Source organism: Phyllopteryx taeniolatus, chromosome 20, assembly GCF_024500385.1.
Source record: "Phyllopteryx taeniolatus isolate TA_2022b chromosome 20, UOR_Ptae_1.2, whole genome shotgun sequence".
Taxonomy (NCBI): domain Eukaryota; kingdom Metazoa; phylum Chordata; class Actinopteri; order Syngnathiformes; family Syngnathidae; genus Phyllopteryx; species Phyllopteryx taeniolatus.
This window is the reverse complement of record NC_084521.1, coordinates 17,141,315-17,168,230: the sequence shown is the minus strand read 5'-3', so window position 1 is coordinate 17,168,230 and position 26,916 is coordinate 17,141,315. Positions and strand designations below refer to the sequence as shown.

Sequence of the window (26,916 nt, the reverse complement as noted above, 5' to 3'; positions counted from 1 at the left end):
TGTTTGCAGGCTGGGTGCTCGGGGCTTCTTGTCCATTTATCAGCTGGAGGCGGCGCCATCACAAACAGTGACGGCAACATCACCTGGACCGGCCCGGGTTCTACAAATCGACAACAGTACCGTCATCCACATCGGAGGACTGGCAGATGACACCCAGGTGACACACGCTGCGTGTGTGCGCGTCTGTGCGGTCCAATGCTAAGTGTGCTTGTGTGTGACATCAGAGGCCGGCAGCGTTGCAGTGGTCCACGTTTAATGGTTGTTTGGGTGAAGCATCGCTCAATGAGAAAAATGTCGGCCTGTGGAACTACGTCAGCAGACGAGGACAGTGTGGAGGCTGCTTCAGCAGGTGAGCACACACACACACACACACACACTCTTGTATGACCTCACACTTGTTGAAGCTTACATGAAGTGGCGTCTCAGTCCGCAGGCGGAAGAGACGTCTTTCCACTTTGACGGTTCCGGATTCTCATTGATCCAAAAGTCTCTGCGAGCCACATCGACGTCCATTGTGTTATTGTTTAAAACGCTGTCGCCAGCCGGATTGCTGTTGTACCTGGCCTCCAACAACACTGTATGACTGGCACAAACACACACACAAACAACAACAACATGAGTACAGAGACCTTTATTGTGAACAAGGCTCAAGGTTTTTGCCTCCTGCAGAGGGACTTCCTTTCCATTGAGCTGGTGGAGGGCTGTGTACGTCTGACCTTTGACCTAGGGTCTGGTCCTCTGGTCTTGACTTCCAGCAGGAAGTACAACAACGGAGTGTGGTACAAGGTCACGCTGCAAAGGAACCGACGCAAAGGTAAGCTCCGCACACGTGCGTGACTGCTGCTTTATTTCACCAAGCTGATAATTGCATTTGTGTGCGTGTGTGTGTGTGTTTAGGTCACCTGTCAATCATGGCAGCTGACCAATCATCAGAAAAAGAAGTGTTGGAAGCGGAGTCACCAGGATCTGCTTCTGACCTCAACCGTTTTGACCTTGACCCCATCTACATCGGAGGACTTCCTGCTTCTCGACCAATCAGGTTTGAATCAGTTGATCGCATAAAACAGGATGTGAGATAACAGTTTGACCTTTAAATAAATTAATTATTTAAAGCATCGATATGATGACTAGATATGCCAGCGCACTGTAGCAGCCCGCCTTGTCGACGTGCCTATGTGGTGGCCATGTTGGGGAGGTCGACACATCGAAGGCAATGCATGGACATTGAAATTAAGCCATAACTTGCTCATCTGCTCAATTTTTACGAGGTTTACAATTTTGTCAACACCAAACCATGTCCTCTCAACACATGACATTTGAAAAAAGCCCCCAAAAATATTTTTACCTGTGAAAGGTTACTCCCAGTTCCCTAGTCATAATTGTACGCCTTTATATGCAACCGTATGCAGCTCAATGTGCCGGCATCTTTTTGGGTTTCTTTTTCTTTTGGTCTTCTTGCCATACACACACTCGGAATGCTCTTATGATTTTAACCCTCCTGGCATAGCGTCGCCATAGGCACGGAGCTCAAAAGGGGCGTATTATATCTAACGCTTCATATCTATGATTATACACGCTTGCTAGGCGGCAAGTGGTCTCCAGGTCCTACATTGGCTGCATCAAGAACGTGGAGATAGCAAGATTAAACTTTGACCTGCTTAGAGATGCATATGGAGTCAGGAAAGGCTGCGTTCTTGAGGTGCACACGCACACACACACACACACACAGTTGAACTCTGATCTTAGCTTGTGTTCATGTGTCTTGACTTGTTGTTGTTGCACTTCTGGTTTAGGCGGTGCGGAGCGTGTCAATGTTAAGCAGCGGCTTCGTTCAGATTGCTCCTCGTTCACTCGGTCAGGAGGCAGAGATTCTCTTCTCTTTCAAATCTAACAACCAATCAGGAGTCCTGTTGGCTGCCTTCACTGATAACCATGCCCAGCGACGGGTAAGATTCTGCCAATATCGCCAGTTGCCTACGTGTGATATCTTTTTAAACGCTGTACGTCCACAGCACTTCCTGTCAGTCCACCTGCTCTCTGGTTCTTTGGAAGTGGAGCTCGGCGAGACGGGTGCGGACGGTCGGCGGGTGACGGTCACAGCGGCGGAAGGCGGCTCTTTCACAGACGGAACAAAACACTCGGTCATCGTTAACGTCAATAGGAAGTAAGTGTTACTATGGCAACAGAGAAGCTCATCAGTCTCATGTGTCTGACTGTACACTGGTCCGTCCGTCTGTCTGTCAGGTCACTTTCGGTCCAAGTTGACGAGGGAAAAGTCAAATCAGCCTCGCTGTTACCGGGCGGACTTTCCCGTCTCTCCACGGCCTCCTTTTTCATTGGAGGACTGCCTTCAGGGGATGAGGCTCATTTGCCAATCAGATTACAGAAGATATCAAAGTTGTTCAGAGGCTGCATACAGCACCTGGTGCTTGGCGCTCTGTCAGTCATATGCACACACACCAATTGGCGTTGTCTCCATTGATTGGCGTTCTCTCGATTGATTGGCATTCTCTTGTTAGGCTTGTCGACCTGTCAGCTGCTGTCAAGTATGAGGGGGCGGAGCTTGACAGCTGCTTACTGGAGGAGAAAGTCAGAGGGGCAGTGCTTCCAGAAGACCAGGATGTGGAACCCACTCTTGACCCTTCCCACCTGTCTGTAGCCCCACCTACCCATCTGACACCTGTTGAACTAACGGTAATTCAGATCTACATGGATATAAATATGACATAACGCTTTTGATGTATTTTAGATCAGTGATTGTCAACTGGTGGGTCGGTAGTCAAAACTCGGTCACAGACCCATTCTAGGTGGGTCGCGGACAGCTAGCAAAAAATTACATTGCTCGTATTCGTAATCCGATCTTTTTGTCACAGTACAGAGGCGTACCAAGTTCCCACATGGAACATATTAGGTAAGCGACAGGAAATGTTACTCACTTGTGGTCTAGTCACTAGTTTACTCCTTGAACAAATACAGTGCAGCTCAGCCTCTGGCTCACGGGAAACATGGCTATCAATGTGCTTTTGCCAGTATGTACATGTTTTCAGAGGCTATTTTTAAACCCAAAAAATGCTTTATTGTTCTTAACTTCTACAAAAGTGGGTCATGACTTTGCAGCAATAGTAAAATGCGGGTCCCAGGGTGAAACCAGTTAAGAACTACGGCTCTAGTCACAAGTCCACTCCATGAACAAATACAGTGCAGCTCAGCCTCTGGCGAACACGGAGCATGGCTAGCAAGATGCTTTTGGCGGTATGCCAAACTCATTTGAAACAGCATTTAAAAATATAACATACTCTACATGTTTTCACAGGCTATTTTTGAAACGAACAAAAATGTGTGCTCTTAACTTCGACAAAAGTGGGTTGTGACTTTGCAACAATGGGAAAATGCGGGTTCCAGGGTGAAACTGGGCCAACCACTGTTTTAGATGACTTGTGATGTGTGTTGTAGTGTACGCCAGAAAAAGAGCTGCGCTTCCTGCCAACAGCAGCTCAGTTTGGTTCATCACGACATAGTCACATGACTTTTACTATTGAACCAGTCACTGTCCGCAAAAGGTGAGTTAGTATCGGTTCGGGGGTCGGGGGTCGGGGCTGCGGGAGCGAGGGCTGGCAATTCCACTTACGTCCCGTTCTTGCCAGCGTGACCCTGCGGTTGTCGCTTCGAACACGAGCTCGGGACGGTTTGTTGCTGCTCCTGTCTGACGGCAACCAGATGGACTTTGCCATCCTGCGACTGGCGGCCGGGCGGCCGCTGATGTCGGCGGACCTCGGGAAGGGTGCCGCCACCGCCGCCTCCTCGGTTGCTGTGAACGACGGAAAATGGCACACAGTGAGTGAAATGACGTGCATGCGTATCTGGAACGTCGACGTGTACATAACCACATTGTGTGTGATCCAGGTAAGCGCCGACGTTAGTCGGCGCTCCGTTTCGGTCTCTGTGGACGCCTCCGCTCCCGACTTGGTGGCGGTTAAAGGGAACCAGCTAGACGTCAACAGCAGACTGTATCTGGGTGGACTACCGCGCGCGCACAACACCCGAAGAATAAATGTAAAGCGCACACAACACCACCTGAAGAATGCAGTGATCAAGTGATGTAACTTCCATGTGCCCATTTCAGGTGACCACAAGTCTTCCAGGTTGTGTTCACTCTGTGAGTCTGAACGGCGTCATGCTCGATCTCTCTCGACCAGCCTCGCGGAATGACGTCACTTCCTGTTTCAGTAAGGAGGAGTCAGGAAGTTACTTTAATGGCAGTGGATACGCCGCACTGAGTGAGTAAGAATGACAAAGTGTGACTACATTCAGTGTGAAATTAATCACAGTCTATGCCCTTGCGTTTGTTTGCGCTCAGTGCCGAATGGATACAAGGTCGGTTCGGACGTGTCTGTGTCTCTGGAGTTTCGGACCAGCCGATCAGACGGCGTCTTCCTTGGCATCAGCAGTGCCAAGGTGGATGCCGTTGGACTAGAGATGATCAAAGGACAGGTGAGGGCACCTGAGCACCACATTAAATACTTCCAATATTTGTATAAGTTCTACTTGCAATTATTTGTATGGTGTAACGTGCTCAGGTGGTGTTTAATGTGAATAACGGGGCGGGCAGAGTGTGGGTTGCTTCTGCCAGTCCCGTGCTGTGTGATGGACGCTGGCATCGCCTGCTGGCCAGGAAGACCAAACACACCCTAAGTCTGAGCATAGATGGGCGAAGCAACTCCATCAGCAACCCCTATCCACAGTCCACCTCTGCTGAGACCAATAATCCCGTCTATGTGGGCGGGTACCCAGGTGAGCATTGTGGCGAGCAATTTAGGAGATCCTTGATTGATTGATTGATTGATTGATTATTTTGTTTGCTGCAGACGGAGTAAAACAGAATTGCCTGTCAATCAAGTCGGCCTTCAGAGGATGTCTGAAGAATGTCCATCTCATAAAGTCGCACCTCAACAGCCCTCTAGACATGAGTCAGGCCCACTTCTCGTTGGGTGTCACCCCTAACTCATGTCCTGCTGCCTAACCCTATCTTCACATAGTCACTCTTCATCTTTTCTTCTGGTAAATAAAGACCTCAAAATGTTTCTTTTATTGTGACTGCTCCAATTTCAGTGCGAATTCAGGTACTGTTCAGCACACAAAAGGGAGAATTGATAGTGTAGTGCTTCATTGGGCTGGCTTTCATACCTCCAGAGTGGGGTCGCTTCCTGCTAATTGTCCAAAGGCACGAGTGTGAATGCGAGTTGTTGGGCCTCTTCGGATTCGGTTCTTGCAGAGGAACTTTCCTTTCCTTTAATATCCGAGCGAGATGACCCAGAAGTACTCGGAGGGAGAAGATTGCTGGAATCCTAACAACGCTTAGGAAAGCTGCTGCGATGCAACATTTAACCCTAACCCTTTAGCATCGGTTTCTCCAGACCAACCTGTACAAATGGTTGGTACCTATAATCCTTTACGGCAGAAATATTTAAAGCAACAGGCCGGCGATAAAGTTTACTGACTCTAGGAGAAGATGCTCAAGTTTCACACTAGCATCTTAGGTCGGCAACAACCACCGTCACACGAAGATGTCGTTAGGAAAAGTGGAGAAACATCTTTCTTTTTTTCTCTATATTAGGCAAGGTGCTGCGAAAGCTAGATTTGATTGTCCCAAGAGGCCAGTCGTCTGTCGTACAGTCATGTGACTGGCAACCATTCTGACTCAAGCTCACCTTTGACCCTGACAGGAAAGTGGCTGGAAATTAATGAACTGATGAATGGATAGATGAATGGATGCAGTTATCCAAAGGGAAAAAAAACTACATGGAATGTTGACATCATTATTTTATTATGCCAGTCTCGTCTCAACCTGATGTCATATTACACAGCAGTTGTTGTTTGAGGAACAATAAATAATATATAGTGACAGCATACATAGGTGTATGCCACAATAATGGGGGATAGTACGAAGTAAGTAAGTAAGTTATTTCTTCCTGTTTATGAGACCCTATTTAAATGCCAAATGAGCAGAAGTGACAAGGTGATCTGCGCAAAGTAATCAAATAATTGGACTGGATACAGCTTCTGTTTTGGTAAATAGGTAGCAAGATTAGCATGCTAACATCACAAATGTAGACTGAAGCACTTGTGAAAAGTTGGTGCCAATGTGAACTTTTGTCAAGTAAGCAACACTACAGCAACAATCTGCGTTGTTAGTTAACATTACAGCCCTTATTACCTTGTGTGTTTTCATTGTCTCAGTGATTAAAATAACACAATAAATAAAGTTTTAGCTGCTACGCTCTGCTGGCAATCATGCTATTTAAACTTTATTCCAGACAGGAATTTGCAATCAGCCTGTCAAAATGAAAGCAAATATTACAGTGGGCGTGTCTGCTTGCTCGGGAACACGAGGTCACGCGGCAGAGTGACCGTTTCCTCCTCTCGTTGGATTCGGTGACATGTTGTCGTTCGGGTCTTTAAACTTCCTGAAAGACACAGTCAGATGCTCCTGCTAATTAACTGATGTTCATCAAGAGGCCCGGGGGTATTACCTGCTCGTGGTCCATCTCTGTGTCTCCAGAAATCACAATTCTCTTCTCGATCCTGGTTTCCGAAATCCCTCGATTCACCATCTGACGACAGAACACATGAAGTAAGTTGACGTTTCATCTTACAACTTTCACAGTTCTTCTTGACCTTGGTAACGTGCGAGCTGCTGGACGTCTCTGCCGTGAAGCTCTGGGAAGTCAGCGGCGGTCCGACAGGACGCTCTGCGTCCTCTCGCCTCTGAAACATGAGTAAATTGATCTCACGTCAACCTCGTCTCTCTTCCTCTATTAGCGTCTCTACAAATCACCTTGTAGCCTCCCCTTACGATTTTCTAGCATCTTTTTTGATTGAGTTCACCTGCCCATTTATTTTGACAGACTCATTGGAATCAATGAAGAATCAAGAACATTTTCTATTTATCTATCTATCTGTTAAATATATTCTAGAAGTTATCATTTATTTGCTTAGCTTGCATTAGTATTATGGACGATTTTAGATGTCTCGCCTTCAAAAAGATGACTCAGCATCATCCGACGGAAGGGCGCCTGGACCAAGGACGTGATCGGATGTGGTCGGGGACGTGACAGGTGTTGGTCCAATGTTTTGTGTTGTGTCTTATTGTTTAGAACATTATGTCTGGGAAAAACCCTCCTATTTTCAAATAAATGCAGGAGCGACGGGAGAGATTGGTTAGAGCGTGTTGAGAGGCTGTGATCTGAACAATCTCCCATACGCCCTCCTCATGAGAAAAAGAAACCAGTGTCTTCATTCCTTTTGTGTCTATTTTTTATAATGTTGGGTAAAATAAATCCAACACTATCTATCTATCATCTAATCTAATCTAATCTATCTATCTAAGTCTAAATCTATTTGCGGCACAGTGGCGGACTGGTTAGAGCGTCTGCCTCACAGTTCTGAGGACCGGGGTTCAATCCCCGTCCCCGCCTGTGTGGAGTTTGCATGTTCTCCCCGTGCCTGCGTGGGTTTTCTCCGGGCGCTCCGGTTTCCTCCCACGTCCCAAAAACATGCATGCTAGGTTAATTGAAGACTCTTAATTGCCCGTAGGTGTGAATGTGAGTGCGGATGGTTGTTTGTTTGTATGTGCCCTGCGATTGGCTGGCAACCACTTCAGGGTGTACCCCGCCACGTGCCCGACGATTGCTGGGATAGGCTCCAGCACTCCCCCGACCCTTGTGAGGATAACCGGCTCAGAAAAGGGATGGATGGATGGTTTTAATGGAACTGGTTCACTGGGAGTGGTTTCACAGGGACTGGTTTCAATGCAGTTGGAACTGGTTCACTGGGTGTGGTTTCACAGGGACTGGTTTCAATGCAATTGGAACTGGTTCACTGGGAGTGGTTTCACGGGGACTGGTTTCAGTAGTTTTACTAGGATTGTTTTATCTGGGAATGGTTTCTGTGACCAGTTGTTACCTCTTGCAGAGGTTCCCCATCCTTGTCTTGGTCGCTGAGGTTGCAAGGCTGCATTTCATTGGAGTGCAGCGGTAGAGTGGGGGAAGGGGAGTTTTCGCGAGTCCCCCAGCCGCCTTCCTCCTCACCGGAATCGTCGGAGTCTTCCACGTCACGGCAGCGGAGTTTTGAACTGGTAGCCAGCTGAGTGGCCACAACAGAACGGGTCCTGATGTTGGGGCTCATGCTGGCCTCCGTTGTTGTCAGCATGTGCTGGTCAGGCTTACAAGAAAAGCTAGAGATTGTGCTATCCGAAGTAGCAATGCCAGCTACTGGGCTTTGACTTTGTCTGACCCCAGTCTCCATGGCTTCTTCCACAACTGCCTGTGCCAACATGCTGATAGCATCTTGGCTAGTCTCACTAACATCATCACTATCCTGGTTACTCAGCTTGTCATCATCATCATCATCAAACATACCCTGACGGTTGAGCAATTTAGCCTGTTTAATGGCATCCCTGACTATGGCCTCTGCGGCGTCATCAGCATGAATCACTGAAGCCCCCGGCGGGGGCGGCGGGGGATCACACGGAGGTGGTCCCATAAAACCTCCTGGTGCTACCTGACACACTGACTCCTCCTCCCTTGTCACCGCCGCGATGATCTGCACCCTCTCTGAAGTCTGAAACAAGCAAGGAGACAGACGGCCATGAGGGACGAGCAAAGATCGAGATTCGAGTGCTAACAAATACCAACAAACACCTTCAACAGCTTTTCCTCTCCGAAGCTTTTTTGTTCTCTGGCCAACTTCAGCAAAGTGTTCAGCTCAGGAGACATTTCGTTCAACACAGGCGTCGGCTGCACGCACGCGCACACACAAACAGTAACATCAATCATCATTTGCTGGCGATGCGCGTAACACATTGCAGATCAATTAATTTGAAGAATGATGAGTTGCATGTTATAGATAACGGCAGATCGCGTTTATGCAGGAGGCGGGGCCAAACATAACTAGCCTGCTGCAAAGGGTGAACGTGAGTGCAGGAAACAAACAAGCAATAAACAAGAACATTTTTAATTAGAGAAGCAGCAGGAAAAATAATACATACAGTCAACCCTCGCCCATTTGTGAATCGCCTTTCACGAACTCACCAATCCGCAAATTTTTCCCAAGAACAATTCCACATAATTGTAATTAAAACAGCTCTTGGTGTTTATTTGCATATTTTTGTGCTCCTTCTGTCCCCCAAATCGCACCCTTGTGCCCTGCTTCTCTGCTCCTTCTAAGGCTTCTGAAGGAAAACCTCTTGGACATGGCCTTTATGACGTGAACCAGAGTACCGTAAGGTACATAAAGAAGAACCAAACAGCGATAAGTAAGACTGATTACCTAACGCTACACAAACAAGTTGTGTACTGTTTGTATTACTTTCACTATTTTTTATCCTAGTGAGAGTGAGATTTTTTTTCAGAGTGTACAGTATTCTACATGCTTAGCTGTAAGCCATATACTTTTAAGAGTAATGTTGTATGATGAGTCAGAAGGTATATTTAGGGTTGAAGCTTTAAGTATAGGCAACAACAACATTTTCAGCGGGGCCGTTTACTCTTGGCAAATGTTTGCTGTTCACGGCAGGTCTTGGTCTCGAACGTCCGCCAGGAGCGAGGCTTGACTGTATCATGTATGAGAAATATACTCGACATACAGTTCCCTCCAAAAGTATTGGAACGGCAAGGTCAATTCCTTTGTTTTTGTTGTATACTGAAGACATTTGGGTTTCCGATCAGAGTATGAATATGAGATCAAAATTCTGAATTCCAGCTTTTAGTTAATGGTATTTACATGTAGATGTGATAAACGACTCAGGACTGAGCAGCTTTTGTTTGAAGCCACCCACTTCTCAAGTGAGCAAAAATATTGGAAAAGACATTATTAAATGAACTTAAAGTGAATAACATTGAATATTTGGTGGCATAACCCTTCCCTGCAATAACTGCGTCAAGCCTGCGACCCATTGACTTCACCAGACTGTTGCATTCTTCATTTGAAATGCTTTTCTAGGCTTTTACTCGAGCCTCTTTCAGTTCTTGTTTGTTTCTGGGAGTTTCTCCCTTCAGTCTCCTCTTCAGGAGGTAAATGCTCTGTTGGGTTAAGGTCCGCTGATTTAAATTGACCAGTCTAAGACCTTCCACTTTTCCCACCTGATGAAGTCCTTTGTTTTGTTGGCAGTGTTTTGGGTCATTGTCTTGTTGCATGATGAAGCTTCTCCCGATTAGTTTGGTGCATTCTTCTGTTAATTGCCAGACAAAATGGTTTTGTAGATTTTAGAATGAATTCTGCTGCTACCATCATGAGTTACATCATCAATAAAGACTAGCGAGCCCGTTCCAGAAGCAGCCATGCAAGCCCAAGCCAGGACATGACCTCCACCATGCTTCACAGATCAGCTTGTGTGTTTTGGGTCATAAGCAGATCCTTTCTTTCGCCATACTTTGGCCTTTCCATCACTTTGGTAGAGGTTCATCTTGGTCTCATCAGTCCAGAAAACTTTGTTCCAAAACGTTTGTGGCTCATCTCTGTAGTTCTTTGCAATATCCAATCTGGCCTTCCGATTCTTTTTGCTGATGAGTGGTTTGCATTTTGTGGTATGGACAGTATTTTTTTTCCCCTCGAAGTCTTCTTCAAACAGTGGATTGTGATACCTTCACTACTGCCCTGTGGAGGTTGGAAGTGATGTCACCGACTGTTGTCTTTGGGCGTTTCTTCACAGCTCTCACAAGGTTTCTGTCATCAACTGCTGTTGATACACTTGGCCGACCTGTTAGATGTTTGTTGCGCAGTACACCGGTAGTTTCTTTCTTTTCAGGACATTCCAAATTGTTGTATTGGCTATGCCCAATGTTTGTGCAATAGCTTTGATTGGTTTGACCTCTTCTATCGGCTTCAAAATGGTGTGCTTTTCTCCCATAGACAGCTCTCAGGTCTGCAGTTTTTCACACATGAACCCCAAAGCCAAAAACAAGCACTGTCTAATGTTGAAGCAATCAATCTAAAAGGCAACAACTGAGCAACTAGAAACACCCATCAGTCACATTCAATTAAATTTGCTCACTTGAAAAGTGGGTGGGTTCAAACAAAACGTGCACTGTCCTGAGTTGTTTCACACAACTAGATGTAAATACCATGAAATAAAATCTGGAATTCTGAACTTTTATCTCATAGTCATCTTTTGATCTGAAACCCAAATGTCTTCAGTATACAACTAAAACAAAGGAATGGACCTTGCTCTTCCAATACTTTTGGAGGGGACTGTATATGTACAGTGTGTGAGCAGCAAAAGCAGCAACTGGATGCTCGGTGCTTGCTTGAGGGCAGCGCTTATGAAGTCAACTAGCTGTTAGCGTGCTTGCTAGCAGCAAACGCAGCCAACGTTGTTAGAAGGGGCGTAGCACCAAATACTGGACCCCCGTACATAACCCTCCTGAGTCCCCCACTTTCTCCACCCATCCCCACTGGCCCCCATTCACACACACTGATATATTCTATACGAGTCTATCCTAGTTGTTTTAAGTTTGAGCCCACAGTCTTGAATATCAAAAGGGTGGCCTGTTAATGACAAAGTAAATGGACGGATAGATGGACGGACCTGCCGATACTTTATCACGTCAGGCTGAAGTCATACTTACAACTGTTAGAATTAATTTGATTCTCATAATTGCATTTCAAGGTGGGTATGTTGGGTTGCCATGCCAACCACTCCGAAGCATAGCATAGCATAGCATAGCATAGCAGAATGCAGAGAGGCGGGGCTTGCACACACCTCATCTTGGGGCGGCTTTCGACGAGCGTCTTCACCTCTGCAAATGTTTGGAGTCGCGGCTCCTCTGTTTGTCACTAGTGGGATCTGTGCCTGACTTATGAGGCTGGACATACCCCCAGTGATGACATCATCACCTGTGGACAGCCTGCCTCTTACCAATGTCACTTTCCTCATATTTGATGTTGCCATAGTAACATTGTTGGTTATGGTGACAACACTGCCGGAGGTGGTATCGTAACTCCATCCCAGAGCGATGCTCTTCTCTTTGATTGGCTGTGTCGGTTCTTGCTTTACTGTGGCCCCACCCTGCTAGTGCGCGCACACAGGCACAAACACACACACACGCGCGCGGGCGTGCACGGATTCAGCTTCCAATCAGTGCAGAGCCTGAGCCCACGAGCCTCACCTGAGCCTCTTCTGCTTCCAAAGGTTCAATCATCGGCAAGTCGTCAAGTCGGCGAACGAGCGACCCTGCCAGACGCTTGTCCCACTCGGTCGGACCCCCCGCTGGCCCCCCTCCCTCTAAGAAGGAGCGCCGCAGGTCGCTGATGGCGCTCACCACCTTCTCAACTTTCACTGGACTCGACAACATTTCCTGAGGGCACAGTCCAGTGGGGTGGTCAACCAACAGCTCAACGAATATCAATAATCAATCTTACACAATTTTACCTGATCACTTTTTAAATCTTCCTGCTCAGACTGACAGACAGAAAGACAAGTTAGGGTTTCTTCCACTCATCATCATCATCATCATCATCACCATCATCACCTCAGTGGCTGTAAGGTCTCCATCCATCGTCTCTGTCAGCTCTGTCTGGGGACACAAATGAATCAACATGACCAGTTACCATGGTGAGTGCTTCTGGAAAATGGACGAATGGATGGATGATATAGGATGAGTTTGAAATTGTGTATTCGTCTATATATACTTGAAAGTGGAGATACGAACATTTTGTAACTTGTGGTCGAGTTGGTCGGGAGTCAACGGACTCTCTGATGCCGCCGTTACTTTGGATTGCTCCGCCTCTTGCCCCGCCTCTTTCCCCGCCTCTTGCTCCACCTCTTGCTCAATCTTCACACTGTCCTGCACCTCCTCAACTAGCATAGAAGAAGCAATGAGATAATGAGATGAAGAAGATGTTCCTTTGTGTCACACTTTTACTCACTTGGTCTGAATGCTTTCTCCTGATTGGTTCCTTCATCAGTCTGCTCCTCCCTCCTCTTCTCTGGTGTCACCGTGCTTGTGAGGTCACTGACAGTAATGGCTTTCGACACCAAATATAGACCCGTGCCCATGTCTACACACACACACACACACACACACACGCGCATGTATGCATGCACACACGCACGCGCAGAAACACACACACACACACACACACACACACACACACACACAGTTAGCTGTCCCAGCAGTATCCAGAGCAACAGAGTGTCAACTCATCTGTCTTCGTGGTCCTCTAACAATCAGTTAATCAGCGCTCGGGACACATGCAAAGCAGCCAGGGCAGCAGCCAATCAGCTTCAGTTCAATCAGGCCTTAGAGGATATGCACCAGCATTTCTTTGGCCCCACCTCAAAAGCGCAAAGAACATTTTGGTGGTTGAATTCTTGCGATTCAGGGACTTCAGATCCTCTTTCACACAAATCCAGCAAAAGGGCCCTAATCAGAGCTGCAGCGAAACATTAGCTTCCTTCCAAATGTGTAGTTTCCACACGCCAGAGAAGGTGGCATATTGTGGCAACTTTCCACTCAGCATCCCACAATCAGATAGTCAGATGCGTTATGATGTCGGGGAGCGTTCCTTTACACGACCCGCTTCAGTTACGGGTCTGAGACTACCTCCGGAAGACGCTGTTGGTGGGATGACTTTGTCCGTCTTTCTGTGTCCATGCCTTTCATCAAACGGAACAAAGAACAGCCGTATAGGACAACCGCGAAACACCAAAGCTTGAGCAGGCAGCGTAAAAGAAGGAGGCGTGGCCACCTGAGAAGCTGACGCAGCTGGTTTTCTGCAGCCAGTCAGAAGCTTAATGAGGAAACACATTTTAACTGCGGCCAATCACAGCCCATTACTGATGCTTGATTGACAGATTCCTCTCTACCTGGTTGTGTGCTTCCAGTAATGGCTGGAGAGCCATTGAGGGAGGAGATAGGGGTGTCACTTGGAGCTGAGGACCAATGAAATCTCTGGTCACTGACATGGATCAAACACAAGCTGGATTCCAAAAACCTGACCAGCAAGAAAAGCTCCCTAGTTGGATATGATATTGATATTTTATCGACACCTTGATGAAAAAAAAGCTGAATTCTGGACTATAGGAGCCATACCTCCGTCCAGGCTGCGACTCAGCAAGTTCCTCTTGCTGATGCATCGCGGGAAATGGGGTGCAGGTCTGGAAATCTGAGCACTGGCCCGGCGGGTCTGAATTTGAGTGCGACCACTGTAGCGGAACTTGGAACCAAGAGAGAGAAAACGCTTGGGAGGTTCTTCTGGAGAAATTAGTCTGGCAGAGAAGGCGGAGGTGAGGAACGTGTGACATTCACAATCATTGACTTCGATCCATACATGGACACTTTGCTTACCTGAAGAAACAGTGATGCTCCACACACACTTTCCACAATCTCTTGGCTGCTCTATGGTTGAGCAGCTTGAACGCAATCGTTGATTCAAACTGCTCAAACTGGACACAAACGACCAGTTCATCTATCAGTTTTTCTTCCGTTATGCAGTTCCTCAATCAATTTTGCCCATCTTCGTGGGACTTCACCTCTCCAGGTCGGATCTTGATGTAGAAGTTGTTCCTTTTGTAGGAGATCTTCAGGATCTTTGGCCATGAAAACCTGTTGATCCTCAGACGGTCCCTGTAGACCAGCAGGCCGCTGCTGCACACGCCCAACATAATGGCCACGCCCTCCGAGTCCTACACACACATACACACGCACACAAAATGCGGTTGTCAAATGGGGCTCGTCCTTCTGATGGGCACAAGCCTCCGAACATAAAATGAAGCAAATCAAAGCAGACAAACATGACAGACAAACAGCACACCATCTTACCTCGGAGAGACCTGAAGACAAGCAAGCAAAGCGGCTTCCTACCATCTAGTCCAAAGTTCAAAGCAAACAAACAGACAGGACAAATAAAAACCGTAATCACCAAGAGGCACATCAGAAATATCAGCTAGTCTGGAAACATTTACTTTTTATGGGCAAAAATAAAAAAGTCTTGTCGGCAGTCCATAGCCTCACATCCTCACACGCACACACACACACACGCACACACAGAGCTGTTGTAAGTTGTATTAGATATGTGTACGTACGCACACACACACTCACACACGCACCCACACAAAAGACAATTTGTGGGAAAACAAGACCACTTGAGACTTTTCAAATCGTGACTATTGTAAAGCTCTGGACGGTTTGCAGAAAGTCAGAGGGGCAGTGCTTCCAGAAGACCAGGATGTAAAATCCACTCTTGACCCTTCCCGCCTGTCTGTCGCCCCACCCACCCATCTGACACATTGTGAACTACTGGTAATTCATTCAGTATCTAAATAGATATAAATATGACATAACTAACGCCGTCAAAGTTAAGTGAAAAAAATAAAAAAAATGATCACATAAATCACATTAATCAACTCAGATTAATTTATTTTGACCACTGGAAAATGTGGAAATCTGAAATGCAGTGCAGGTTGCTGTGAGGTCAATGATCAGCTCAAAACTTCTGCCAGTGCAAAAATGAGCGAAGAGACTCCCACTGGTGTGATTTTCCTTCAAAAGTCACCCTTTCAATAAAACTAAGGTCATTTGCATATAGTGCAGTGCTGAATTGAACTGAGTTTAAAATACGATCTCAAAGCAAAATGTGCTATTATGTGTGTGGTATATTTGGCCCCTGTGATGAATCGGATTTCAAACATTGATCGATTAACAGCCCTCGACACAACATTTTCAATGGACGGTTTGTGATCGGCTAAGAGGTGCGTACAAAGGAAGAAGATTCATCCAGACAAACATTTTGTGTGCACAACTCAATGCTCTGAAGAAAGACAGAAAACCAAACTTTTTTGGGCATCACTCAATTCAGTTTGCTGGCTTTGTGCCGACCAACTGAATCAGACATGAATGGAAAAATCAGGGGAATAAACACACACACACACACACACAAAGCATCGACCACAGGCAGGAAGTGGGTCATGTATTGGTGATTAATTAGAGAACAGGATTTGTTCATGTCAGGCTTCACTCTTCTCTTGGGCCATTGTATTCGGAACACCTGTCTGTCTTGTCAATGTGTCAACATTAAGTTCAGAATTATGCAGAATGATGAAAATGAGAAGCTTTGCCAGACAACACAAAAATCAATTATCACATAGGATATTTCTCACGATGAAATAATCGTGTGAGTGTGTGTGCTTGTGTTTGCGTGTGTGTCTGTGATTACCCTCGCATGATGAAGGTCAACTCCATACATGGAAAGTTTCTTGACGTTTTCCAGGAAAAGCATCTCGGCTTCAGCTGGCGTCATTCCTCTAAAGGCAATCACATAGGTTGAATGAAGCTTTGATAAGTTCCCAAACAACTACATGTCATCATTGAAATGATTTCATCGAAGAAGGTCTGCTTTCACAAAGGTGCATGTCAACCTGTAACTTTTGTGAAGCTCCGCTATCTTCTCCTCCATTTGCTTGCTTTGGTTCGGAGCCAAGCAAAGTTCACACACATAGTCGGAGCCGCATTCATCTGAAGGAAGGGCAGGATGAAGCACGGGATGAACAAGGACAGGATGAAGGAGAGTGCAAGTGGCGGGTGGGAGCGCGTCAAGAAGAGAGTATTACCCGCGTCGTAGTCTCCGAGCTCTGATTGGAGGGTGTAGGAGCCGAGGACGGTGTGAGTCGCGAAGGAACACGGAAGTCGACCCGAAGCCACGTCCTCTCTGAGCTGCAGACAAAGCAAGTACCTGCCCGCGAAATAAACACAATTACATCGCCACCTTGACTTACAAGTTTTTCCAGAGATGAGCCATCGCTCAATCGATTTTTCGATTTGTTGCGAGCAACTAACTAGCCAACCCGATACCACCTCCATTCAATAGGCCTCGCCCCTTAAAAGGCACACATCCAACACACGAATACTACAATATGTACAGTAATTACACTTTATAAAACCAGTTATTTCTTCATGTTCTCTTTTAGATAGATAGCCAAATAGGTTATTATTTTAAACATTTTATTATGATTTTATACAATACAATGCTATTTTTCTTCATGAAAATCTGGAACAGGTTAACACCATTTTATTTCATTTCAATGGGGAAAGTCGATATACTGTACATATACTGTACAATGAAAATTGAGTTAGGAGCTTGGTCACGGAACAGATCCAACTCCTAAGTCAAGGTAAGACCTTGACTCACGACTCAGCTGACTTTCGATTGACAGGTCAAACAACCTACCTGGTGATATCCTCAGAGAGCTGGGCGGGGTCGGGGGGGTAAAATTTGACATTGAAGGAGAAGTTCCAGGGTACGCCTGCAGGCACAAACACGCACACATACACACGCACAGTCAGACACACACGCACTTACTGGTCACCTCTCACCTCTTAAGGTTGTACAATCGTCCATTTTCACAAGTGCCAATAAAAAATTCTGACTTGAAATACAAAATAACATTATTGGCAGCAACTCATTATGCTCCGCCCACCAGAGACTCACTTACCTCTAACCTGTTTCTTCATCTCTTTCCCAGGATCCAACCAGTTCTAGGAGACATAGTTCAGAGGTGACTGGGGGCAACAGACGGGCTGCAAAGAGAGAGGCAGAGGGCATACCTTGTTGTTGTCTGCGTCTCTGAAGGACAAGGCGAAGTAGTCCCGCTCCAGCAGGTTGACGTGCTCGCACACTTTGTCCAGCAGCTGAAGACCGCGAGCACGTTTCTGCACGCACAGCAACAGCAAACGCTGTCAAGCAAGCTCCGGACACAACTACAAGCAGACTCCTGCTCAGGGTATTCCGCAATGTCAGGACTGGGTTGTGAAGTTGAGCACCCGATACCGACTCTTGTGTTGACAGCAACTGTGGTGTGTCTTTTATAGGTCGTAGGTGTGCACGGTTACAGCTTTGCTGGCTTGCGTATGAAAGGCAAATGCCAAATCTTGCAATTTCTTAAAGCTCTGTTTTCTCCGTGAGTTTTAATGGAGTCGCAAGCGGACGCTTCTCTGCTTTGTTTCAGTAAGCTACAAACATCCTAATCCTAAAGCTTTGATGTCACGCTATTGATTTCATGCTAATGACATGTGTGGTCAGGCTGTCACGCTATCGATGCCTGTGTGGTCACGCTCTGATGTGAACCTGTTGACAAATGTGTGGTCACGCTGTGGCACGCTACAGACGCATGTGTGGCCACGCGATGATGTCGCACTGTCGATGATGCAGGTACGGTGAGCTTGCGCTGCTCTTACCTCCATCGTGCAGCTGAAGACGGACCCGTCCAGCAGGGTGACTTTGGTCTGCATGGTCCTGAAGCTCAGAGACCTTCTGACGGGGGAGGGAGCGACCAGACCGCTAGACGACAGGTGACCGCTCAGCTCGTCGGCCAATGAGAGGCATCGGTTCTGGGACGACCCGCCCTCCCCTGACTGAGCGGGCGGGAAGTGATGTCACGTTTGTGCTCCGATCATGACTCACTCAGTTTCTTTACCTGCACGGGGGTGGAGTGCGCGGCCACTTCTGGGATAGACTCCACCTCCTGCGCCTCCTGTACCTCGTTTGTCATGTCGACGGTGGTGGCTTGATGACTCGTTGAATGCTTTTCGTTCCACTTGTGAGCGGCAGTACAAGTCAAGTCCAACACGGTTGCTGCTCACTCATCACGGTCACGTATTGATCAGCAACACAAATGAGGTCAGATGAGCTCCTATAAAATGAGAGAATCAAATGTGAAAAAATAAAAAGAGAGATTTGTTTTGTGGATGCCAATCTTTTGACCTGGCCAGCTGTCATGTGAGGGTTGCCATGGCAACGCTTGAGCCAGGGAGCGACAAAAAGGGATTAAGAGAACGTATTCTGTTTTTCAGTTGGACGATGTGGGTCAGTATGTGTGTGTGTGTGTGTGCGTGTGTGTCAGGGGGCGGGCGAGTGAATGTGGAAGGGGGAGTGTATATATATATATATGGGGGGGGGGGGGGGGTGCGTGTGTGTGTGTGTGTGTGTATTGCACTCTTCTGGACAGAGATGTTGGATGTTGTTCATGTTATCTGATGGAGCGATCCTCCCAGCTTGGGGGTTGCTGCCCCCAGTGCCCCCGATCAAGGCGCCACTATTGCCTTCACCATTTTCTCAAGTTCTTCCTTCAGACTTTGGTATTTCTCCAGCTTTTCATGTTCTTTTTTTCCGGATCTTGGTATCAATCGGGATTACTACATCTATCACGACTGCGGTCTTCTGATGTTTATCCACCATCACTATGTCAGGCTGATTGGCCACCACTAGTTTGTCAGTATGGATCTGGAAGTCCCACAGGATCTCGGCTTGATTGTTCTCAACGACCTCGGGTGGCGTCTGCCATCTTGATTCTCGGACCTCCAGTGCATATTTGGTGCAGATGTTCCAGTACACTATTCCTGCTACCTGGTTATGTCGATCCATGTATGTACTGTATACCTTGCCTGCCAGCATCTTACACCCTGCTGTTATGTACTGCACTGTCTCTGGGGCTTCTTTGCACAGCCGGTCTGATTTGGTAGACCCTGGCCTCTATTAATCTTGTGTTTCGGGCCTGTTCTTGTGCGGCCATGATTACTCCCGCAGTGCTGTCTTTCAGTCCAACCTTCTCAAGCCACTGGTATGTTTTCAGCCACTTCTTCAATTTGTCGATGGTACATGCCATGCAGGGGCTTGTCTTTCCATGACAGCCCATCTGGCTCCTCCTTAGTGGGCTTCTGTTGCCTGAGGTATTCAAATGGTAGTTCATCCTTCATGATGTATTGTTGGAGATCTGTTGTTTCCTCCTGGATAGTGCCTGTGACGCTCGCTAGTCCTCGCTCCCCCTCTTTCCGCTTTGTGTATAGCCTCAGGATTCTGGACTTGGGGTGGAACCCTCCATCCATTATAAGGAGCTTTCTTGTCTCGATGTCAGTGGCTGCCATATTCTTCCAGTGGCCAGGGTATTACGCCAGCAGGGTATCTGATTACTGGCAGGGCGTAGGTGTTAATGGCCTGCATCGTATTCTTGCCATTCAGATGACTATGCAGGATCTGCCTCACCCTCTTTAGGTATTTGGCTGTGGCTATCCTTCGAGCTACCTCCTCATGGTTGCTATTTGCCTATGGCACAGGTGTCAAACTGGTGGCCCGGGGGCCAGATCCGGCCCGCCACATCATTTTATGTGGCCGGCGAAAGCAAATCAAAATTGCTCATTGTGTTCTGGTGTAATACCATTGACATATTTCCAAGCATTTTTTTGTTACCAATCCCCCTTTGAAAAGTAATGTAATAGTTGAAAAACATGTTTTTATAGGCTTCTGATTTCAAAACTCGTTATTCATCAATGTGTTGTGTATACTCTATGTAATTAGAATATATGTGGTAATCTGTCATTTATATGGGTTCACAGTCGTAGCGGCCCTCCGAGGGAAGTCATAACTACGATGTGGCCCGTGACAACAATGAGTTTGACACCCCTGGCCTATGGAATTCCAAGATATTTGTAGCTATCCTGCACATCTGTTATGCTGTCCTCAGGCAGTTCTAGCCCTTCCGTTGTGATCATTCTCCCTCGTCTGGATACCACACTTACCCAGTCCGAATAAATATTTGTCATTCGAACTGCTCTAAGTGGTAGAGGACTCTGCATCTTTTTGCACAATTGTCAAAAAAATAATAATAATGTACCGACATTACCAGATCACTAGCAACCCTTTATTGCTCAGTGACTGTTTCTCTCAATGTCTTTATGTCTCAAAAGTGTTCTCTGTCACTTGACTGTCTGTTGTCGTACTAGAGCGGGGACAAATTCCTTGTGTGTTTTTTGGACATACTTGGCAAATAAAGATGAGTCTGATTCTGATTCTGATTCTGCATGTCCTTATGTGGTGCATCAGGGAGTCGATGTCGTTCTTGGCATACAGCTTGATGTCATCCATGTAGAAGAGGGGGCTGATCATTGCTCCACTTGGGGTTTCAGGCCTATGCAGAACAGCACTGGGGACAGAGCATCTCCTTAGAATATAGCACATTTGATGTTCAGCTGTGCAACTGGCTTTGAGTTGGCTTCCAGAGTTGTCTTCCACAGCCTCTTTGAGTTATTGATGAATGTTCTTAGGATCCTTTTGATCTTATACAGTTCCAGGCACTCCAGTATTCATGTGTGTGGCATCGAGTCACAGGCTTTCTTGTAGTCAATCCAGGCAGTGCTGTACAGGTTGGGACTTCTGGATTTACACTCTCGGTCAATTGCCCCGTCGACCAGTAACTGGTGTTTGGCTCTCCTGGTGTTATTACCAATGCCTTTCTGTGCTCTCCTCATGTATTAATCCATAAACCTACTCATTTTAGCCACTATGATGGCTGATAGGAGCGTCCAAGTGTTGCTGAGGCCTGTTATAAGCTGGTAGTTTGATAGTGTCGTTCCCTTCTAGGGGTCCTTCATAATGAGGTCTGTCTGACCTTGGGTAAGCCATTCTGGGAGACCAGTTAGCTTCTTTCGCCAGTAGGTGTGAATCATGTCGGACCCTGGTGCTGTCCAGCTCTTCATCATAGACACTTGCTTGGATATCTACCACTGTGATGACTACAGGTTTTTGTTCTGGGAGATTGCTGTGCTCTGCTAGTAAGTCTGCCAGCTATTGGGCTTTGGAAATGTGTGACGCCTCCTTCTCCCTGATAATGTTCCAGTATTGCTCTGTCTTAGCCTTGGGCGCATCTGTTTCAGTCTTGCTACCTTACCACTGAGTATACCTTAGCTGGGTTGTTGGAGAACAACATGTTTATTCTCGTGGCCTCTACCTCTCTCCTATACCTTTTCAGGCCAGTAGCTAAGGCTAAGTCTTTGCTTGGCGGTCTCAAGTGCCTTGGCTGTGGAGATCTTGTATTTCTTGGGCACTTCTTTCTTAAGTTTCACACCTTTGCTTTGCTCTGTTAGGAGGCTAACTACTCTCCAGGTCGGCCTTATTTTTGCCTCGAGCCTTCTCTTCCATGGAGGTTGCACTGGCTCCTTCCAGTTGGTCTTCTTGTAACCAAGCATCTCTAGGATAACTGATACCGCTGCATATATCAGCCGATTGGTCTCTGTCATGTTCTCTGTTAAGGATGCTTAGCAGTGCTGTGTTGATGTCATCCAGTAGGGATTCTGATAGTATTTCTTTCTTTAGCCTTGGCAAGCAGGAGGTAGCTGGGTTCCCCCAGGACTTCATGATCTTCTCTCTCAGGTCAATTGCTCTTGTATCGAGCGGTTGTTTCTTGGGCTTGAAATCCAATCTCGGTGTTTGGGGTAATGGTGAAATCACCCCCACAATGTGTCCTGGCTCACGCTTGCTTTAGCATCTTTGTACCTCATCTTGTCATGGGTGTGTGTTCCGGTTTTTGTCTTCCCCCTGTTTCACACACACCTGCTCCTGTGAGCATCTTCACCACCTGTGCCTCGTCCACCCTAATTACCCCTTGTATTTAACCTCATGTCTCATTCCCTCTCGTCGCCAGTTCGTTGTACCTTGTCGTCGCGTTCCAGCATTCCTTGTTTCCACGTCACAGACTCACAGTAAGACTTGACCCTGTTCCGACGATCGACCTCGCCTCTTTGCCTCATGGTTTTGGATACTGTTGCCTTTCTTGGATTGCTTGCCTGTGTACCGACCTATGCCCGTATATTAAACCTCTCTTTTTGGAAACTGTCCATTTGTTTTGGAGTCGTGCATTTTTGGGTCCTATCCTCTGTTCCGTTCATGACACATCTATCTCCAACTGTGATAGCAAGTTCCTCTTGCTGATATTCGAACACTGAGCCCGTAGGTGTTTCTTACTCAATGTGGACGTAGGGTTTCGAAGAGTCCATTCCTCCAACATTCTTTGCATGTATCCCCTTTCACTGGGGTTAATACGATAGTAGCACTCCATTATCCATCCATCCATCCATTATCTGAGCCGCTTATCCTCACAAGGGTCGCGGTCGTGCTGGAGCCTCTCCCAGCTATCATCGGGCAGGAGGCGGGGTACACCCTGAACTGGTTGCCAGCCAATCGCAGGGCACATATAAACAAACAACCATTCGCACTCACATTCAAACCTACGGGCAATTTAGAGTCTTCAATTAACCGACCATGCATGTTTTTGGGATGTGGGAGGAAACCGGAGTGCCCGGAGAAAACCCACGCGGGCACGGGGAGAATATGCAAACTCCACACGGGCGGGGCTGGGAATTGAACCCCGGTCCTCAGAACTGTGAGCCAGACGCTCTAACCAGTCGTCCATCGTGCCGCAGCACTCCATTAGTGGCTTGTTTTACACCCTGCTCCATGAATGTGTTGCTCTTACTCCAGTAGCCAACTTCTCACCAGAGTGTCCTGATTCCTCAACACATGGCGTGGACCTTGTTGACCCGGACCTGTATGACTCTGTTATTATATGTATCGCGTATAGCGTGAAGGGTCTTGTTTAAGGACCCACCTGCATGTTACCGTCTTGCCCTGACCGAGATTTGAACCCCAAAGAGCAGCAGCAGTGTTTCCCACTGAGCCTTCCAGCCACTTATATATATGTACATATCCATCCATCCACTTTCTGTACCGCTTTATCCTCACAAGGGTTTTATATATATATATATATATATATATACACATATACATATATACACACACACAGTGGTTACGGAAAAAGGTTTCAGGCCCCCTTAAATTTTTCACTCTTCGTTATATTGCAGAGATTTGTTAAAAGTAATTTTTTTCCTCAGCAATCTGAGCAATCGGCGCGGCGGAGAAGAGCCTTGGGGAGCCTTGGAGAGGTAAAGAAGAACCCAAAGATCACTATGGCTGAGCTCCAGATATGCAGTCGGGAGATGGGAGAACGTTCTAGAGAGTCAACCATCAATGCAGCCCTCCACCAGTCTCCTCAGTGCAAGACACAGGAAAGCCCGCATGGAGTTTGCTCAAAAAAAGACCGGAAGGACTCCAAGATGGTAAGAAATAAGATTCTCTGGTCTGATGAGATCAAGATAGAAATTGTTGGCCTTATACTAACCCTAACCCTAACCCTAATACTAAGTGGCATGTGTGGAGAAAACCAGGCCAATAGAGTCCCAACAGTAAAGCATGGTGTTGGCAGCATCATGCTGTGGGGGGGGTTTTCAGCTGCAGGGACATTGAGACTGGTATCAATCGAAGAAAAGATGAATGTGGCCAAGTACAGGGATATCCTGGACGAAAACCTTCTCCAGAGTGCTCAGAACCTCAGACTGGGCCGAAGGTTCACCTTCAACAAGACAATGACCCTAAGTACACAGCTAAAATACCGAAGGAGTGGCTTCAGAACAACTCCGTGATTGTTCTCGAATGGCCTAGCCAGAGCCCTGACTTAAACCCAATTGAACATCTCTGGAAAGACATGGAAATGGCTGCCCACCAACGTTCACCATCCAACCTGAGACGACTGGAGAGGATCTGTGAGGAATGGCAGATGATCGCCAAATGCAGGTGTGAAAAACTTGTTGCATCATTCCCAAAAAGACTCGTGGCTGTATTAGCTCAAAAGGGGGCTTCTACTAAATCCTGAGCAAGGGGTCTGAATACTTATGGCTGTGTCATATTTCAGTTTTTCTTTTTGAATAAATCTGCAAAAATTTCAACAATTCAGTTTTTTACCTGTCAATATGGGGTGCTGTGTGTACATTGTGGAAAAAAATGAACTTAAATGATTTTAGCAAATGGCTGCAATATAAAAAAGAGTGCAAAATTTAAGGGGATCTGAATACATTCCGTACCCACTTTGTGTGTGTGTATATATATATATATAGAGAGAGAGAGAGAGAGAGAGAGAGAGAGAGAGAGAGAGAGAGTTTCAAATCAATCCTAGACATTTAGATGAAGATTATTTTTTTAATGTGAAAGTTGGGGAATTTAAGTCTATAAAATGTGTAAATAAAAATTGTGATGACTAGATGTATTTTTACATGCTCGCTAATAATATCAGGTCATCATATTTGTGTCTCAGGAGCCATCCAGATTTGATCAATTTCAAATTTTTTCACAAATGTATACTATTGGTCCGTCCCCATGTGGGTGTGTTATTTTTGCAAATGATTGACCGATGGCTCACTCTCTTTGACGGTGGAATTTGTTAACATGCCTTTTTTTCCGGAAAAGTTCGAGAGATGCAAATATTCTGCCCGACGCAGCCATATTTTATTAAATATGTTTGCTTCTCCAAAGCATGTTTATTTTGCACATGACCTAAATTAGGTTTGTGTGAAGGTCAATTGGGAAACTTGAGTTGAAAATCTGCATGTCATTCTTGCTTTTGTTCAAAATGTGGACATTTATTTTCCAATTAGCTTTGAATGCAAATGATTGCATGAACTCGTTCATGCTTTCATCCTGCAGCAGGAAGGAAACACCCCAGCCCGGCACGGTACTGCAACGCTGGCGTACAGCTGCAGCATGAGGCGGCAAGTGGGAGGGAAAGAACATGTACTCACTCATCCAGTGTTTCGCTCTTGTACGCGTCTTGAGCATGAAAAATCATTCATCAGTGGAAATTTGCAATATATGTCCAGCAAGCTTACCTGCCTGCCTGCGTTCGCTGCGCTCGCCCTCTTCGTCCCGGTTACAACGGGCTTTTTTTTACAACGTAATTTCTCTGGCGCAGTGACGTCATGCCGTACGGGACGGGCGGGGGTGGCTCCAACTATTGTCCCAAATGAAATGAAAAGATTTGCTTGTTTTGTGTGTGTTTAACTTCAACATTTTAGACTGTAAGTGAGGAATAAAATAATAAGTACTTAGTAATAATTGAATTGTGACTGAAATGACGTCTGATGTCCCGATCAGGAGGAAGCAGCAGAGAAGCTCATTCAAATCAAACATCGCATGACAACTTGATCAATATTCAGACATAACTTCGACTGGTGACCATCTGCAGCTCTTCTGCTTTACGAGTAGAAATTCAAGCAACCACAAACACCTGAGAGAGCGTGAGAGAGAGAGAGAGAGAGAGAGAGAGAGAGAGAGAGGGAGAGAGAACCTCACCAAGGATGTGTTGGGAATCATTTCCTCAGTGCCTTCTCCCCAATCACTATCAAGTTATTTTTATATGGTGGATATGCGGCATGGTGAAAATTACTATTTTATTTCAAATGTGATTATTTCCCAAGCACTTTAAAACCTATTTGAGTAATGAATGCTCGTTTTACTGAGCAGTTTTTTTTTTTTTACAAGGTTATAAGTTACTTTTATTGTCAATATGCGTAACGCAGACCGTACGGTACTCAAGGGCACGCAGTGCTACAAAAGAAAGTACAAATAATAACATCCATATAAATCATCATCGATGTTATTTGCAGACTGTATAACTGTTGCTGTTTGTTTTTCATATGCATTTTATGTGGACGCCCTAGCAAAAGATAGAGTGACTCTCAATGGGACTATTCCTGGATAAATAATTAAGAGACAAATAAACATCTAGAATCTTGCTTCATGATCAATAATGATCATTGAGTTGCATTTTGGTTCTTACCTGTGTGATTAGTGACAGTACTGTGGGATCAAAGGTCAGCACTTTTTTATTATTGTTCCTAATGAAGTTGGAATATTACCAAAAAAATGAATGTTCCAATGGGGAGAGGGCTGCAGTGTGAATTCAAAAATGAAACGAACTGCATCCTGTCATTTATTTTCGATCAGTCCTGCGACTTGGTGTCTGACGACTGACAGGTGGCCAACTGAACCTCACAGTCAACTGTTTTCTTTCCTGCATTGAGGTCTGTTGTGTGCTCGTCTCTTCACATGTATATTTTTTGTCTTTTTTGTCTCTTCACAACCCATATAACAGACATGCTGACGTAAGGACGCTGCAAATGAACAGGGTCAGAAACGGCACCACGTAAAAATGTAGCCCGGTCTCCCGCAAGGCCGCGCACGACAGCAACGCGCATGCGCGAT

At 46.3% G+C, this 26,916-nt stretch overlaps 2 protein-coding genes across 15 annotated transcripts in view; one reads left to right on the top strand and one right to left on the bottom strand.

Annotated features, from left to right (window-relative positions):
* The window catches only part of lama1 (laminin, alpha 1), a 33,459-nt gene extending 28,377 nt beyond the window's left edge, over positions 1–5,082 (top strand). For 2 of the 3 annotated variants that reach the window (XM_061758344.1, XM_061758343.1), the window contains exons 48-64: positions 10–157; positions 225–349; positions 427–577; positions 670–814; positions 898–1,039; positions 1,585–1,699; positions 1,794–1,946; positions 2,013–2,164; positions 2,245–2,439; positions 2,520–2,694; positions 3,454–3,560; positions 3,645–3,834; positions 3,904–4,053; positions 4,124–4,277; positions 4,358–4,491; positions 4,578–4,791; positions 4,866–5,082. In XM_061758344.1, the coding sequence (XP_061614328.1) occupies positions 10–157; positions 225–349; positions 427–577; positions 670–814; positions 898–1,039; positions 1,585–1,699; positions 1,794–1,946; positions 2,013–2,164; positions 2,245–2,439; positions 2,520–2,694; positions 3,454–3,560; positions 3,645–3,834; positions 3,904–4,053; positions 4,124–4,277; positions 4,358–4,491; positions 4,578–4,791; positions 4,866–5,020 (2,605 nt within the window). In that variant the 3' untranslated portion in view covers positions 5,021–5,082. Of the gene's footprint in view, positions 1–9; positions 158–224; positions 350–426; positions 578–669; positions 815–897; positions 1,040–1,584; positions 1,700–1,793; positions 1,947–2,012; positions 2,165–2,244; positions 2,440–2,519; positions 2,695–3,453; positions 3,561–3,644; positions 3,835–3,903; positions 4,054–4,123; positions 4,278–4,357; positions 4,492–4,577; positions 4,792–4,865 lie in introns of those variants that run through there. The other variant, XM_061758345.1, reaches the window with a different exon arrangement.
* Positions 5,083–5,805: 723 nt separating this feature from the next.
* On the bottom strand, positions 5,806–26,730 carry LOC133470240 (protein 4.1-like). 12 transcript variants are annotated; one of them, XM_061758357.1, is made up of 27 exons: positions 26,492–26,730; positions 25,758–25,939; positions 25,542–25,663; positions 18,470–18,685; positions 18,231–18,407; positions 17,601–17,705; positions 17,489–17,531; positions 17,224–17,299; positions 16,607–16,728; positions 16,415–16,511; positions 16,213–16,300; positions 14,820–14,864; positions 14,531–14,683; positions 14,346–14,443; positions 14,091–14,266; positions 13,865–13,930; positions 12,925–13,056; positions 12,708–12,856; positions 12,528–12,572; positions 12,428–12,457; positions 12,165–12,353; positions 11,759–12,067; positions 8,700–8,795; positions 7,963–8,619; positions 6,676–6,765; positions 6,531–6,611; positions 5,806–6,464 (listed from the first exon to the last, which is right to left on the bottom strand). In XM_061758357.1, the coding sequence occupies exons 4-27, from the start codon at positions 18,542–18,544 to the stop codon at positions 6,456–6,458; spliced, it is 3,108 nt and encodes a 1,035-aa protein (XP_061614341.1). In that variant the 5' UTR covers positions 18,545–18,685; positions 25,542–25,663; positions 25,758–25,939; positions 26,492–26,730; the 3' UTR covers positions 5,806–6,455. The 12 variants fall into 12 exon arrangements, with proteins under 12 accessions (XP_061614341.1, XP_061614340.1, XP_061614350.1 ...); XM_061758356.1 differs by having other exon boundaries at positions 25,758–26,730; XM_061758366.1 differs by having other exon boundaries at positions 8,560–8,619; positions 25,758–26,730.
* Between the last annotated feature and the right edge of the window lie 186 nt (positions 26,731–26,916).

What these genes read in the sequence shown, in the direction of transcription:
- LOC133470240 (XM_061758356.1), bottom strand. Translation starts at nt 18,544, where the DNA reads ATGACAAACGAGGTACAGGAGGCGCAGGAGGTGGAGTCTATCCCAGAA. An exon ending in GAGCTTCACAAAAGTTACAG is followed by an intron (nt 16,301 to 16,414) that starts GTTGACATGCAC and finishes GATTGCCTTTAG; the next exon opens with AGGAATGACGCCAGCTGAAG. An exon ending in TACTGGAAGCACACAACCAG is followed by an intron (nt 13,057 to 13,864) that starts GTAGAGAGGAAT and finishes GTGTGTGTGTAG; the next exon opens with ACATGGGCACGGGTCTATAT.